General features: G+C 38.1%; 1 protein-coding gene across 1 annotated transcript in view; it reads right to left on the reverse strand.

Annotated features, from left to right (window-relative positions):
* The window catches only part of BCAS1 (brain enriched myelin associated protein 1), a 155,615-nt gene extending 140,955 nt beyond the window's left edge, over window positions 1-14,660 (reverse strand). Inside the window, exons 1-2 of the mRNA XM_044661119.1 lie at window positions 14,592-14,660; window positions 12,953-13,028 (exon numbers count right to left, since the gene is read on the reverse strand). Coding sequence (XP_044517054.1) covers window positions 12,953-13,028; window positions 14,592-14,660 — 145 coding nt within the window. The remainder of the gene's footprint in view (window positions 1-12,952; window positions 13,029-14,591) is intronic.
* Window positions 14,661-17,471: the final 2,811 nt, after the last annotated feature.

Consider the following 17,471-nt stretch of genomic DNA (forward strand, 5'->3'; position numbering starts at 1 on the left):
TCCTCTCTTGTTCTTCTGCCTTTCCCCATTGGGGAAAAAGAAGCATTCATAACAAAAATGCATAGTCGAGCAAAGCAAATTCCCACATTGCCTGTATCCAAAAAAAATGTCTTTCTGTCTCTTGAGTCCATCATCTCTCTGTCAAGAAGAAATGATGAATCGCTAATCTTGAAGACTTTACTTATGGAGCTTATGAACATAGGCAGAGGCAGGTCCTACCAAATGGCAAGGCCTGAGTGATTGATTATGTGTTTGTAATCTGAGGAAGAAAGTAGGTAAGTTTAGAGAGCCTCAAAGCTAGAGGAGTTTCCAGTAATTGATTTCCTTTTCTTTTCTGGTCAAAGGAACTCAAGACATCTCGCTTAATGGTGGTGTAGGGAAGAGTGATGTGTTGGTAGAAAGACTATCTAGACTGATGAAATTATGGATATTTTATAGAATGGAAAGGCATAATTTTTCAAAAAAAGAAATTTCAATCTAAACAAAAATTTTCATATTTTCTCAGAAAAAATCAGGTAATTACTTTAAAAAATAAATGAGTGCACTTAAAGAATCCTGAAGTTATTAATTTTAAAACTTCTTATCCAACTGGAGCAGACATATTCTTCTGTTGCTGGAAAACGTCAGTCTGTGTGTTCTGACAGATAAATCATTCTGCTGCTGTCTCTGCCATTCATTAACAATGAATACCAAGCAAACCTTTTTCAACAGGGGACCCGACTGACAAATTGTATTAAGAAGGAATCAAAGGAGAAGAAAAATGAGACCCCTTTTCACTTCTCTGAATTTATATGTGAGAACTATGTATATAAAAATATGGTGTAGAAAATTTGATAAAGGCAAGGTAGCAGTAAAGGGGCTAGAAAAAACAAACTTTTATTGTAGCTTTTCTGTAATCTTCTTTCCTTCCATCTTTCTTTCCTTCCATCTTTCTTTCTTTCTTTCTTTCTTTCTTTCTTTCTTTCTTTCTTTCTTTCTTTCTTTCTTTCTTTCTTTCTTTCTTTCTTTCTTTCTTTCTTTCTTTCTTTGTTTTTTTCTTTCTTTCTTTCTTTGTTTTTTTCTTCTCCTCTTCCTCTTCCTCCTCACCTTCTGCATTCACTTACTGGTCCAAATTATAGATAGAAGATATCTCAACATATCAAACACCCAGGTGCAAAGACTTTGAAAACAGAATTATCGAATTAAAACTTTGACCTTTTACTCCCTGTTTTGTACTTGTTACAGAGTTTGGATCTCCATGCCATATATTTGATATTCCATAGCACATATCAGAAAGTGACCATCTTTTTAGTGTATTAAGAAAGCCTAAAAATCCCAGCCTCAAATACTTCACTGACCCAGGTCTTAGCTGACTGGATGTAATCCTATTGGGATCATTCAGAGAGCCCACAAGGTTGATTAAACATAACCTAACTGGAAAGCTCCAGATCTGTGACTGTGATTTCTCACCTTGGCATATTACCTGGAGTCAGTCAGCTGCATCATACAATTTCATTCTTACAAATGGTTTAAGATACGTAAGTTTTATGTATGGTTTGTTTTCATTTTTTCTAATGTAGTTGCTGGTTTAGCACAAAATCCACCCATTTAGAGAGCATTTGCTGCTAAATGGTAGGAACCCCCCTCCCCAATTCCATAAGTCACCTATCCCTTCCATTCAAGAGGATGGTATTTTGGATTCCAAACTTGACTCATTTCATGACTTCCTTAGGCTTAAACCAAGTGATGTAGAGTGCTGAACTTAAAGTCACGGACACCTCAGTTGCAATCTTGCCTCAGATAGTTACTGTGTTTCCCAGGCAAATCATTTCATTTCTTTGAGCCTCAGCTTCCTCATCTGTTAAGTGGGGATAATAATACATAATGTACTACATAGTAATAACAATCAATATATTTTAAATAACATGTTAATGTAAATATAATAATATTATAAAATATCTAACTCAGAATTGTCTTAAGGATAAAATAAAATAACACTCAAGCATTTTGTAGATCTATATAAATGCTATTATTTTTACTAAGAATATTAGATCCAATAGGTTGACTGTGAGGTTAAAATTGATACTGAGCACAAGATATCCATATTTATACATATATAACATCTATGTCTGGTGACGCAGCTGAGAAAGAGTGTAAATGTGGGAGGAAAGTGAGTTAAGATCAATTTTAATGATGATCATCCTCACCTTTATTTAAAAATAAAAATAAAAATAAAAATAAACCTCTCATCTTCTGTTTTAGACTCAATTGTTAAGTACTAGTTCCAAGGCAGAAGAACAGCAAAGGGCTAGGCAATGGGGGTAAAGGGACTTGACTAGGAGCACACAGCTAGGAACATGCTTTACTCAAAATTCTTTTTGTACTAAGTTGATGAATTTATGTAATCTTCATCTAAAAGATCACCCAGCTAGGAAGTGTCTGGGGCCAGATTTGAACCCATGACCTCTTATCTCTAGGCCTGGCTCTCTATCCACTGAACCACCTACTCATCCCATTCACCTCTATTTTTTAAAGTTTGTGTGTGTGTGTGTGTGTGTGTGTGTGTGTGTGTGTGTGTGTGGTAATTTTGGAACTCGAATCAAACATCTATAGAGAAAGAATCTAGAAAGAAGCTGAAGAAATTAATTTAAGCAATCCTTATCTTTGCAAAGCAGGCACATTAGTCTAGAATGCCAGTTTGAAGGAAAATGTGTCAGTTGCTGTGATTTCTCTGGCGAATCATCACCAACCTGTCTCTGCCATCTATTAGCAGCATCTCCCTCCCTACCAACCAATCCTTTCAAAAACTATCTTAAATTGACAAATCAAATTAAAAATGTAGCTTAGGTTAAAGAAAAATGAGGTCCTTTAATTTTTTAATGTGCTGTTATTTAAGACAATTTACTCTTTACAGTGTTTCTGGGAGGAATTTCCAATCTGTCTGAAACTACATCTGATTGCTTGTTTGATTTTGCTACTACTCTTTCTCCCTTCCTGCCTCAAGGGGATATATTAATCTTAAAAATTAAATTGAATTTTACTTAATTTTGTGACATTCTGAAAGGTCCCCAAAGCAGCATTGGAAATCATCAAGTTAGAAAGGCAAGGGGAAAAATTATAAATCAGTTCTCAAAATAGCTATTTTTATCACTAAAATACTTAGCTTGTTTAGTGTCTGCTACATTGTATCTAAAAGACAGTTATATATAGGGTTATTTTCAGAAAAATCCTTGACTACAAAAAGAACAATCAAGAAAAGATATTAAGGAATTTGAAACAAAGTCTGTGTTGGGCTTTAATAATGTCATTAATCTATACCTTGTTGATTAAGGGACATTATTACAATTCTGGTACGTATAAATGATCAATCACAGGGAATAAATGATATACTTAGTGCTATGAGAAATCTTCCATATGGAAAATGTAACTATTGATATTACACACCAGCAGATCTTGATTTGCTTATAAACCAAAAAATATATTGATGAGGGAGAAGTTGGAAGGATATAGAGTATAGTAGAAGCAGCACAGAGCTCATTGCTGGCCTGGTTACATACATGTCCTTGTCTGTACTACTTGTACCTGGCTGTGCTACATATGTAACTCTGGTTAAGTTATTTCCTTCTCTAGTCCTGTTTCCTCATCTGCAATCTGAAGAGGTTGGACTAGATCAGAGATTCCCAAAGTGGGTGCCACCGCCCCCTGGTGAGTGCTGCAGCGATCCAGGGGCGCGGTGATGACCACAGGTACATTTCTGAGTTCAATAAATAATTTCATAATTTCAAAGTTCAATGTTTCTAATTTACACCTTTCTTTACTATATTTTACAAAAAAGGTAGAAACATTAATACATATATCTTTCCTATTAATTTGCTATTAAAATAAAAAAAATAATTTCCAGTGGTCGCTAAGTAATATTTTTTGTGAAAAGGGGGTGGTAGGCCAAAAAAGTTTGGGAACCACTGGACTAGATGATCTCTAAGGTCCCTTCCAACTCTAAATGGTCCCATGGTCCAAGAAATGGAAGTCAATAAATATATCATGGAAGAATAAGAGGAAGTAAAAAAAAATCTTCAAATTTATAAATTCCTAGAGGTCAAGGTTCATATATTTTGTAGCATAAATGGCATGTAGGATACTATAGTAAATGATCATGATGACTTTTAAAAATGAAGATGTAGAATTATATCTTGGGATTCTTTTTATATTCTGAACTAAGTACATTTGCTTCCTCTTCTACCATGCTCTCAGCTCTCTCACTTTTCCTTGTGGCTTATTTGGCTAAAATTTTTAACAATGAACTCCAAGAGAACATGTGAATTTTTTGTTATATTGTTGTACTGAACATTTTGTGCAATAAGTGGCATATGGGCAAGGACTTTGAAAGCATTTTGTTATACTAAGATTTCCATTGTAATATCAGATTTAACCCATAAAAGAGTACCTTTGTAGGAGATTCAAGATCTGCTGTTATAGTATTTTATATTATCTGAATGTACTTTTTCTGAGCAAAAGCTCTTAAAAGTTACCATTCTGTGTGTGATGTATTATTTTGCTTCCTCAGAATATGGGCAGTTCTACTGACATCAGTATAGAGTATATTAAGAATCAAGGTAGATGTAATATCCATTTTGAAAATACATTAAAAAATTTTACCAGTTAACTCAGTGGTTAATTTTCATAGGACATTAAGTAGATCTGATATCAAATTCTAAACTAATTTAATAGCTTAGTCTCCTATGCCTAGTAGAAATTAATCATCATTTTCCTCACAGCAAATTTATATGCAAATAAGTAATACGATTCTTTTAAAAATCATTATTTAACATCTTCACTTGCTTAAAATATTCACAACCACCTGCGGTATCATTACCAAGTAGGACTCATTACAGGGTTTGAAGTTTTAAAAGATAATGAACAAGGAAAGAAGCTGGGTCTAAAAACCTTTGTCTGGAATATTTCTAACATACTTCTGAGACCTTCTGACAGGTTGTTTTAAAAAGGAAAAAATTCACAGTGACCTTGCTTGACCCTAAACTATTCACCATAGACTTGGCTCTAAGGTGTTTGTCTTGAACTCCATTTAGAGTTAGTGAAATGCCAAAGGACATATTATCAGGTAGTTTTATAGGAGATTCCATTGATGCATGGCTAAGGATCAGCTGGACTAAAAGTTCCTTAAGAATGAGGGCTCCATTTTATTTATGCCCCTGTGTCTTCCAGAACACCTTGATCATAGAAGACCTCCAATAATGTTTACTGATTGACTCTTACAGGGTATTTTCTGACACAAATTTGCCTCTATATACTTGCCTCAATTAGTCTTTCTTTCCCTTTCCTTTGTTGGTAGTCATTTGGATGATTCTTATGAATTCAAATTCCAACAAGTCTGCAAGCAGCTTCCCCAGACCATCTCATTATAATGGCTACTGTAGAAAGGAACACCTGGTATGAGTCAATATGAGTGGTCTCAAGAAATAGAATATTTGCGATGGGGTTTAAAATGTTAATTTAATTAAAATATGAATTTCTCATCTTCTGACTTATTTTACCAGTTCTTGCCCATTTACTGGTGGATTTCAACCAACATGTTGATATTCTTTCAAGTATCCTAACCTTAACTCTAACTGCCTCTTTCATTGTCCACAATGAACATTCAAAACTCTCTTTTCTCAAACCTCCTTTGCCCAATCTTTCAGCCAATGAGCTTATTTTGGATCTGGTTGAAAAAATAGAAGCCATGTGCCATGAGCTGCCACTTCTCCCCTTCGCTATATCTCAAACTTCCTTCTTACTATCCCTCACAGCAAATTTATTTTTATTAATTAATAAATAATTAACATTATTATTATTCTCTGCTCCCTTACTCTGGTATCTAATGAAGAGATGTAGAGATGACAGTCTCCTTACAAAGACAGATCCCTTTATTTGTACTCGATCCCACACACTGTCTTCTCTTTGGCAGATTGTCCTCTCAAGCACTCTCCTTCGCTCCCTAAATTTCTGTCTACTTTTGTCTACTGATTCCTTCTTGTTGCATACAAACATGCCTGGATCTTCCCTATCTATTAAATGAATTAACAGAACCTTCCTTTGACCATACTTTCCTTTCAAGTTATTTTCTTATATCATTCATCCATTGCATTGCCAGATTCTGAGGAGAAAGTTGTCTCTACCTATTGCTTTCATTTTTTCTTCCTTTTAATTATTTCTTAATCCCTTACAATATGTTTTTTTTTTAAACCCTTAACTTCTGTGTATTGGTTCCCAGGTGGAAGAGCAGTAAGGGTGGGCAATTGGGGTCAAGTGACTTGCCCAGGGTCACACAGCTGGGAAGTGTCTGAGGCCGGATTTGAACCTAGGACCTCCCGTCTATAGACCTGACTCTCAATCCACTGAGCTACCCAGCTGCCCCCACAATATGATTTTTGACTACAACTAAAACTACTCTTTCCAGAGTTATCAGTGATATATTACTTAACATATCCAATGGTCTTTTCTTTAAAGTTAATCTTATTGACTTATCTTCAGCATTTTAAACCCTTGTCAAATTATCAACTGTGGAGGCAGCCGGGTGGCTCAGTGCATAAAGATATGGACCTACAAATAGGAAGATAGGAACTAAAACCTGGCCTCAGATACTTAGTAGTTGTGTGAGGCTGGGCATGTCACTTCCTGTTTGTCTTTATCCCCTGAAGAGAAGGACATGACAAACCACTTCAAAATATTTGCCAAGAAAATCTCATGGACCCTATTGGCATGTGTGTGGAGTCATGAAGAATTGCACACAATTGAACAACAACATTATCAGCTATGGGTCTACTTCAAGGCTCTGTCCTTGGCCTTCTCTTCTCCCTCTATACCTTCTTTCTTGGTAATCTTATTAAACTTCCATGGACTTAATTATTCTTAATCTCTCTCCCGCATGCTACTCCTACATCACTAACTGCTTATTAGATGCTTCTCACTACATGTCTCATAGGCATTTCAAACTCAATATGTCGAAATCAGAATTCATTTTCTTTATCCCCAAACCTATGAATCAAAAAACATTATTTATGTATTTCTGTTGATAACACTCACATTATTCTAATCACAGCGATACAGTCTCAGTTCCTCACTCTCCCTTGTCTCCCATAATATTAAATCATTAAAAAAAGCCCTTACCTTCTATCTTAGAATCAATAATGAGTATTGGTTCCAAGGCAGAAAAAAAGGAAAGGTTAAGCAATGGGAACTAAGTGACTTGCCCAGGGTCACACAACTAAGAAGTATCTGAGGCCAGATTTGAAACCAGGACCTTCTGTCTCTAAGTCTGGCTCTCAAACCACTGATCCACCTAACTGCCCCCTTAATTCATTTTTCAAAACTTAATGACTCTCTCCATAACATCTATTCCATCTGCCCCCTTCTGTTCCCTCATTAGATGATGAGCATAGTTCATGAATTCATGTCCTCTCTCTTGGACTATTACAATGGCCCCCTAGTTTTTCTTGTCTATAATCTGTCCTCCATCTAATCCATTTTCCACAGCTGCCAAAATGATTTTCCTAAAGCCTGGGTCTGACCATGTCACTTTCTTGATCAAAGAGTTCAGTGGTACCTTTTTGCCTCTAGAATAAAATATCGACTCTTTCATTTGACATTTTATTTTATTGAAAAAAAAAAACCCTTTACTTTCTGACTTAGTAACAATTCTAAGACAAGGGAAAGAGCTAGGCAAATAGGGTTGAGTAACTTGCCCAGAGTCACACAGCTGGGAAGTGTCTGAGACCAGATTTGAATCTAGGACCTCCCATTTCTAGGGCTGACTCCCTATTCACTGAGCCACCCAGATGCCCCCATTTGGCATTTTAAGCTTTTTAGATCCTTGGCTCCAAACTAACTTATTACTTCTATGCTCCCTTTAATGAAGTCTTCATTTCAGCCAAAACTGCCTCCTTGTTGTTCCTCATACACCATTTTTCATGTCCTTTCTGTGTTTTTTTCCACTGGCTATTCTGTGCTTGGAATGACCTCTCTCCACAGCTCTGTCTCTTAGAATCCCTTCTGCCTTTAGAGCTCAGGCTGAATGCCCTATTATTCATTCATGAGACCTTTCCCCATCCTCTTAGCTGATATTCTCCACATTCCCTACCCCTTCCCCAAATTACTTTTTATTTGCTTGTATATGCAGTATATATAATACACACATACATATCTATATTTGGTTGGTATGGAAAATTTGTCCATATCTTTCTTAATGAAATATAAGCTACTTGACTCAATTTTGGTTTTATATCCTCATTTTCTGGCACCTCATAGACGCTTGATAAATGCATGCTCACTGGTTGAATTATCACCTACCAATTTAATTTAGGATGTTTTTAGCCTAAAAGCAGCAAATGCATAGAGTAGATAGTTGCTGATTAGAAAGGCCTGGGTTGAAATCTGCCTTCTGAGATTTAACAACTGTGTAGCCACGGGATGTTACTTTATGCTTCTGAGCCTTGGTTTCCTTATCTGTAAAATAAGGACAAGAACATCTACAGTTGTGAGGACCAAATCAGATAATATGTAACAACAACTTTGCAAACTAAAACCATAAAGATATATTGCTATTATTATTATTATTATTATTATTATTATTATTATTATTATTATTATTATTATTATTATTGTTTTAAAGGATTCCCCCTTGGGAGCTCCATCCAAGTTATGGTAAAATGACCTTATTCAATTGCTGAGAGAGGGGTTGGAGATAGCGATGACTGGGGAATGTCATTTTGTTATTGTTATGATTGTATCAACTTAACCTTCAGGTCCACTGTTGGGAATTAGTTCAAGCACAACTCTTGATCTTAAGATAGAGAAATAACTGCATCCTTAATTGAGGAGGGAGGAAAGAAGGATTTGTCAAATGCCTCCTCTAGTGCCAGGCACTAGACTAAGTGCTTTACAAATATGATCTCTTTTTATTTTCACAAAAATCCTGGGCGATAGCTGCTATTATATTCCCATTTTATAGATGAGGCAGATAGAGGTAAAGTGACTTGCCTAGGGCCCCATAATAAATGTCTGAGGCTGGATTTGAACCTATCTCTCTATCCATTGTACCACCTAGTGGTCTAGGTGCCAAAGGAAAAATGTCTAGTATTTATTTAACAAACGTACATTAAGCCCTTAATATGCTCAGAGCTCTGGATTCGCTTGACCCTCAGTTGCTTTTGTCACTTCAACTCATCCAAAAGTGGGGAATCAGGGACCATCTCAGAGGTAGAGCCAAGTTAGTCAGTCACAAAAGTCCATAGAGGAAAGCCATGACAACAAGGTTCATATGACTTGAGTGCAAAGGATAATTTTTCCAAAATAAATGGAAGTATCAAAAGTTCCAGCTCAGAAAATATGCTTCAGGGGACTCAGAACACAGATAGGGTGAAAAGCCCAGACTATAGAAAGTGCCAGTGTGGGAAAGAGAAGTTGCCAGATGGGGCCAGTAATTTCGAGGCCCAAATTAGAAGGAGGCCCATTTTACTGGATAGGGTAGGCTTTGTGGGTTTTTGAATTGAGAAAGCTGGAAGCATTCATGGGAAAAGACCCTGCCTCGAGCCTAGATCTCTATAAACCATGTTGAGGGCAGAAAAAGAAGCTTTGGGGAATCTTGGAGAAGCAGGCCAGAACTAGTCATATCCACAGAAATGAACTAATCACTGATAGACACTATCAGGGCCAAGCCTATACAGAACAAATTTAAGGAGAAAAGAGATAAAGGAAAAGGACCAAATGTTTCAAAGCTGGTGTGGACGATCAGGATTCAGTGATAAGAACTCTGGGATCCTTGAACCTTTTTCTCTGTTGGCTGCTCTCCCTCCTCTATTGACTGTCCCCTTCCTAGTGAATCTCCTTCCTTCAAATATCTGAAGGGCTGACATTCCATCAATGTTAAGTAAAGGAAGGGAGTGAAGAAGAAATGAAAGAAATGACTGTATCCTTACCTCACAGGGAACCCCATGACAACAAACCTGGGTGAGAAAGGAGCCATGGAGATTTGAAAAGTAATGAGTTCACCAGGAAGGGAAGACTCAGGCTTGTTGATGATCAGCAAAAAGTGGGAGAGCAAGAGGCCTCCTACATGCTGTAGTTCCACACCTGGGCTGAGTAAATTCCATTTTCCCCCTCCAATGACACTTACAAGTGCTTCTCTGTTTTTAATGATCAATTTGGGTATCTGAAGATTATTTCTCCTACGTAGTCCTAATCTTCAATATACCCTGTAATCACACTGAAGGGTCATTCTCTACCTCTCATTGGTCATCTGAGACAGAAAGGCAGGTTGGGGTTGCACCTGTGATTGCACTAATACAGCAAACAATCTGTGTGAGGAATCCCCCTTTACCAATACAGATCAATATCTTCTCTTCATTCCTAGAGTCTTTGAGAACTGCCTAGAGCACTGCCAGAGTAGGGGAGACTTGCCTAGGGTCACTCAGTCAGTAAGTAGCAGAGGTGGGACTTGAACGTGGGGCATCTGGCTCTGAGGCCAGCTTTCTATCTACGATATTACACTATTTATGAGGTCCTCAGCGTGTTAACTGAATTAAACTGTATGAATGGAGCCCAAAGCTCTCCATCTCTCAGGTTGGAAAAATTGAGTGGAAGAGCACGCCAGCAGGGAATATTCACTCATTAATGGCTCAAATAGACTGTTTTATTTGTCACAGTTGACAAAGCTGGGACAATATTTGAGAAAAGATCCTGATTAAGCTTCAGATCTCTGTAATATAGTGCTGGCTATTGCCCAGAGACCTGGCCTTGGGGCCAGGAAGATCTGGCGGCAGAATGACCTTTGGCAAGTCCCTTTACCTCTTAGGACCTCAGAAAACCTTCTCTAAGGCTATAAGTGACAGCGAGGGAGATCTGCATGAGGAGAGATTTCTTCAGTAGGAGTTCTCTATATTAATGAAATCATGAGTTTAATCTAAAATGAAATCGATCATTCAAACCTACACAAGATGCCTATGATGTTGCAGGCATTGTGCTAGGTCCCAGGAATGCAAGTATAAAGAATGAAATCATCCCTACTGAGAGTAAGCTCAGATTCTCTCAGACAGAGGGGCGTAGTCAAACAAGAATAAATTAAGCTTTTATTATCTTCCAGGTGGTACAGGGGATGGAGTGCTGGACCTGGAGTCAGAAAGACCTGAGTTCAAATCTAACCTCAGATACTTCCTAGCTGGGTGACTCTGGATGAATCACTTAACCCAGTTGGCCTCAATATGCTCATCTGTAAAATGAGCTGGAGAAGGAAATGGCAAACCACTCCAGTATCTGCCAAAAAACAAACAAACCCAATTGGGGTCATTTGAGTCAGACACAACTGAAAAACAACTGACCACCAACAGCATATTCCAGGCACTGTGCTAAGGGCACACATAATCACATCCATGATTGTTGTGAGGGAAGTATTTTGTAAACTGAAAGTGACAGAATGGGAGCGATGATAGATCCAGCATCTTAACTTTAGAGCTGGGAAGGCTCTTGGAGGCCATGTAGTCCAGGTGCATCATTTTACAGAGGAGGTAACTGAAAGCTCAGAAAAGAACAATGACTGCCCCACATCCTACAGGGAGTAAGGAGCAGAGCTGGGATTGGACTCTAATTTATCTAACTTTGAATCCAAATTCTTTCCACTAGATTGTGCTACATTTATTGATCCTTCTAGATCGATAGAAAACCAGAGATATTTCAATATCTTTATCTGGTGAGAACTTGGGAATTTTCTTTTTCATCTATGATCCTGTAGTCTGGCATGATAAATTTTCCATCCCATAGAAGAAACTCACCTTTGATAACACAGAAATAATTTCACATGTTGAGGCAGGGTATTATAATAGAAAGAGTAAAAGATTTGGTTTAAAAAAACAAAACAAAACATTTAAATCCCAGTTCTATTCTTTACCAAATATATGACCTTGGACAAGTCATTTAACTTCTATAATAGTCAACTCATATAATGATTTAAGCTTTGCAAAATACATTTATAAACAGTATCTCATTTTATCCTCATATCCACCCTGGAAGATAGGTGCTATTATCATTCTCATTTTAAAAATCAGGAAACTGAGGTTTAAGAGGTTAAGTCTCTTGCTCTGGGTTGCACGGTAAGTATCAGTTTGGATTTGAACTCATGTCTTTCAGGTTCCAGATCTGGCATCCTCCACCAATCTAGCTATCTCCATGAGCTTCGAGTTCCTCATCTGTAAAATGGGGGCAATGATATTTTTACTACCTAGACAGACCTGTGAGGAAAACAAGAAACTTCTCCCAATCTGAAAAGTATTAAACCTAATACCTTCTATCTGTTGATTATTTTCCTTTTATGTATATAGTTGATTTGTACAGAGCAGTTTGCATATGGTCTCCTTGACTAGATGTTGTGTCCCGTGAAGTTAGGGTCAGTCTTTTGCCTTTCTTTGTAACTGGTATTTTTGTTGTTTAGCCACATCTGACTCTTCACGACACCTATTAGGGTTTTCTTAGCAAAGACTTTGGAATGGTTTGCCATTTTCTTCTTTGGCTCATTTGACATATGAGAAAACTGAGGCAAAAAGGATTAAAGGACTTGCCCAGGGTCATGCAATTAGTGTCTGAGACCAGGCAAGAACTCAGGTTTTCCTGACTCCAGATCCAATGCTCTATCCATTGTACCACCTCGTCACATTTAGTAAATGTTTATTGACTAGCAAAATAAAAAAGCTTTTGAATTTTATAGCACTAGCTGAGTGAGAGCTATTATTTATCCACATTTCTCAAGCTTTAAATATTCTCAAGCTTAAATTCTCAAGTTTAAATATCAGTGGAGGAAAATACAAGATTTTGGATTCTTTCAAAGTCCAGGGGTCCATGCCCATGTTCAACAACAGGCCCAATTCCTTCTCTTCATTCGTCTGGTAAGCTGAGTTACTGGCCATGTCAGGGCTACTTGTGCACCTACCATCATTCTGTTGAACAATGAGAGCAGACTCTATAGCAGGCAGCCCATTTTGAACACATCGAGATTCCGGAACAATCTGAAATGGCAAATACTCTAATGTGAATCAGTCTTCTTAGGGAAGGGAATCTGCTTTTTCTGAGTTAGATTAGAACACGCGGTAATCTGCCATCAGTGAACTTGTCTGCAGCTAAACTTAATTGAAATTATGGCTTTCCAGAAACTATGCTAGGCCCTAGGGAAGTAACCAGAGAAGGACACAGTTCAAAGAACTTAGGAACCTAATAAAACAGTATTCTCTGCAAGTTATTCTTATGGGAACTACTTACTTACTAAATGTATGCCTTTGGTCAAGTTACGAATTCTCCAGATCTCATTTGGTTCAGTTGTATCTGACTCTGGGTGACCTCATTTGGGGTTTTCTTGTAAGAGACACTGGAATGGTTTGCCATTTTCTTCTCCAGCTCATTTACAGATGAGGAAACTGTGGCAAACAGGGTTAAGTGACTTGCCCAGAGTCATGCAGCTGGTAAGTGGCAGGAATCAGATTTGAACTCAGGAAAGTGAGTCTTCTTGACTCCAGGGCTGACACTCTTTCCACTGTGCTATCTCACTGCTCTTGGACCTCATTTTAATTTCTTTACTGAGCTGTAAAATGAAGGTTTTAAATTCAATAATATTTAAGGTCCTGTCTAGTTCAAAAATCTCTGGTGGGGTGAAGGGGAAAGTAAGAACATGAATCATGTAACCATGGAAAATTTTTCTAAAAAAAAAAAAAATTAAAAAATTAAAGAAAAAAAAGAAAAAAATCTCTGATCCTAGTCATGAGAACAGAGGGATAGCCAAGCAATTAGGACTAGGGGGAACAAACTTATCAAGTAGTTAAGGTATCTCTGGCCTTTTTTCATGGATTTTCACTCTTCTCAGAATCAGGGCCTCAGGTTAAGTTAGTAGAAAGTTATCTTTTATTTTCTAAATTTTTTTTTTTTAAAACCCTTACCTTCCATCTTGGAGTCAATACTGTGTATTGGTTCCAAGGCAGAAGAGTGGTAAGGGTAGGCAATGGGGGTCAAGTGACTTGCCCAGGGTCACACAGCTGGGAAGTGTCTGAGGCCAGATTTGAACCTAGGACCTCCGGTCTCTAGGCCTGGTTCTCAATCCACTGAGCTACCCAGATGCCCCCTATTTTCTAAATTTAATTTTCTATTTACAAGAGCCATAATTTGTTTCATTTGAAGATACATGTACTGAGAATAATAAATGAGGTAGTGAAGAATTGTAGAATGCCAAAATGGAAAGGATCCTTTGAAATCATCTAGTCCAATATGCTCATTTTACAGACAAGAAAGTGGAGGCCAGAGAGAGGAAAGAATTTGCCTAAGATTACACAGCAGTAAGAATGAAAGATCCCAAAGTAGTTTTTGATAAAGCCCAAAGAAGAGCAGGAAGATAACTCACACCAAGACATAAATGTAATAGTTTATAGTCACCTCTCTTAAGCATATTTGCATTTTAATGGAGCTAAAGCTTTATGCTAAACAGGAATTTCCTTTGGATAATTAGGTTTGGGGCCTTTTGGAAATTTTATCCTATCAGCAAAGCAATGTTGCAAGTCATAAGAACAGAAATGTTTCCAGGTTACCTGTGAGACCTGTGATGATTTGTTTGTCTCCTCTTCAATTTTTTGTGGAACACTCATTTCATTTCCCATAGTCCCTGTGTGAGAGAAAAACACCAAACCGAAATCTTACTTCTTCCTTCCTAAAAACATAACTCCCTTCACTGAAATCTTGCCATTTAATTCAATTAGCAAGCCACTCTTGTTCACAGAACACAGGATTGTAGAGTTGGAAAGGACCCGAGAACGTATAGCACATTGGATCTTTTTCATTTTTTAATTATAATTTTTTAAAAAGCCCTTACCTTCTGCCTTAGAACCACTGTGCATTGGCTCTAAGGCAGAAGGGGACAAGGGGGAAGCAACTGGGGCTAAGTGACTTGCCCAGGGTCACCCAGCTAGGAAGTATCTGAGGTCATATTTGAACCCAGGACCTCCTGTCTCCAGGCCTAGCTCTCTATCCACTGAACCATCTAGCTGCCCTTGAAGGAGCCTTAGAACTCAGAATACACAATATCAAAGCTAGAGTCTTTATAACATAGAATGTCATAACTGTAAACAGCCTTAGAAATCATAAAATCATAAATTTAGAGCTAGAAGAGAGACCTCTGAGCAGAGATATTCCCTTAAATGATTAACAACCAGTTTTTTTGTGGGAAATGGAGATGCGACACACCTTCACATTTAATCTGCATTATTAACATTTCTCCATTCCTTTCTTAAGTTTAAATAATCAGCCAGACAATAAATCAAACCCTGATTTGTAGCACTTGCTATTTCTGAGATGTAAATGCTCACTCTGAAAATGTCACAATTTGTATAGACCCTTGGAGCTGACCTCAAACAACTTGGACACTGTCTAACTCAATCCCATCATTTTACAGAAAAGGAAAATTAGGACCTGAGAGAGGAAGTGACTAATAAGCCAAAGTCAGACAGGTAGTATATAACAGACCGGAAATATGGACCCAGGTTCTCTTTGGATTTATAATCCAAAAATTGCTGGGTTTTTTTTCCTCCCTTAATACGATCACTATTTTCTGAACAATAGAATCTTTAGGGTATAAATACTCAATTATAGCAATTTTTTTTGGATGATTGTCTTTAGAGGAATTTGAGAGAAACAATTTTAATTTCTAATTGTGGTCTTTCCCTTGGGGAAAACATATTTGTCACCTCTAAGAATCCTTTATTCAAGGGCAGATCTAAAGGTATAACTTAAAGGAAACTCTAAGGTTGTGATGGCGAACCTATGGCACTTGTGCCAGAGAGGGCACAGAGGCCGTGGCCTGCCAGAGTTCATTAATAGAAAGGCAGAGGGATTTGGGTGGAGCTACTCCCCTCCCCCTCTCTGCTGTGCCTGAGGACATTTCTCACATGACCTGCCCCTCTGCCTACCATCCCAATGGGAGTACTTCCTCCATCCCCGGTCTGGGAAAAGGGTGCACAGCACATGGTCTCTGGGGGTGGGGCACGGCACATGGTCTCTGGGGGTGGGGCATGGCACATGGTCTCTGGGGGGTGGGGCATGGCACATGGTCCCTGGGGGGTGGGGCATGGCACATGGTCTCAGGGGGTGGGGCATGGCACATGGTCTCAGGGGGTGGGGCATGGCACATGGTCTCTGGGGGGTGGGGCATGGCATGAGGTCTCTGAGAGGCAGGGCACAGCAGATAGTCACTAAAAGGTTTGCCATCACTGCTCTAGGGTGAGGCAGATGGGAGCAGAAAGGACTTAATATATTTGCTACTTGAAGCACATTTTTCTGTCTGGGTGCACCTGACTAAATGACCTCAGTTCTAGATTCTCTGACTGCTGAGCAGGTTTGGCAAGGGGTTATCTGCTCAGGTGGTATCTGGCAGAGCTTTTGATTTATTGTGAAAACAGCTAAGGCGTCTCTGAGGACTTCTGTGTTGGGCTCTTATCCTTGTTGGGTGATTCTGTTCCCTAGCAACCAAAGTAGCATGCAATCTGAATTAAGGAAAGAAAAACATTTCTAACCCCATTGCTAAATCTCAGGGGGAAATTCAGCATGTCATTGAATTTGGAGGACCAATATATTTTTTTCAAAAGTATCCTGTAACAAAGCTAATGGGATAAGGGCTTTAGATCAAGAAGAGGCCTTAGAGATCATGGGGTGCAACTCCTCACTTATAGATGGAGAAACTGAGGCCCAGAGAGGGGAAGGGGCCTGTTCAAAGGTGTCCAGGTATCATAGAATCATAGATTTAGTGCTGGAAGGGTCTTGGCAGATCATCTAGTCTAACTCCTCTATTTTGTAGAAGGGAAAACTGAGTTCTGGGGAGACGACATTTACTGGTGTTAATAAAGCTGAGATTTGAAACCCAATATTCTGTCTCCAAATCCAACAGATAATTTTATGAGGTTGATAAGATTCACTGAGAACGTTATATACTTCCCCTCATATATCACACTCCTGTGGGATCACAGGGTCAGAATTTACTCTTATTCAAATAACCCTTCTTGCATTTAAAAGGCAAGTTAAGCTACATTATTTCTGCATTGCTCTTTAAAAGGAAAGCCATATATGTTAAAGGCTTGCAATGTACACATCCATTTTTTGTCAGTTATCTTTTTAATAGCTAGCATTTATATAGCACTTAAGATTTGCAAAGCGATCTATTAATATCTTCTCATTTTATCCTCACAATAACCCTGGAAGGTGGGGGCTATTATTATCCCCATTTTATAGAGAAGGAAATTGAGGCAGACAGAGCAAGTCCTACTTTAGCAACAACAACAACAATAACGTGATACCTAGCATTATACAGTGCTTATTATACGCCAAGCACTGTGACAAGCACTCTAATAATTAGTATATTTAGAATATAAATTAGTATATATAATATAATTAGTATTTCATTTGATTCTCACAACAACCCT

This window comes from Gracilinanus agilis, chromosome 2 (assembly GCF_016433145.1).
Source record: "Gracilinanus agilis isolate LMUSP501 chromosome 2, AgileGrace, whole genome shotgun sequence".
NCBI classification, from domain to species: Eukaryota; Metazoa; Chordata; class Mammalia; order Didelphimorphia; family Didelphidae; genus Gracilinanus; species Gracilinanus agilis.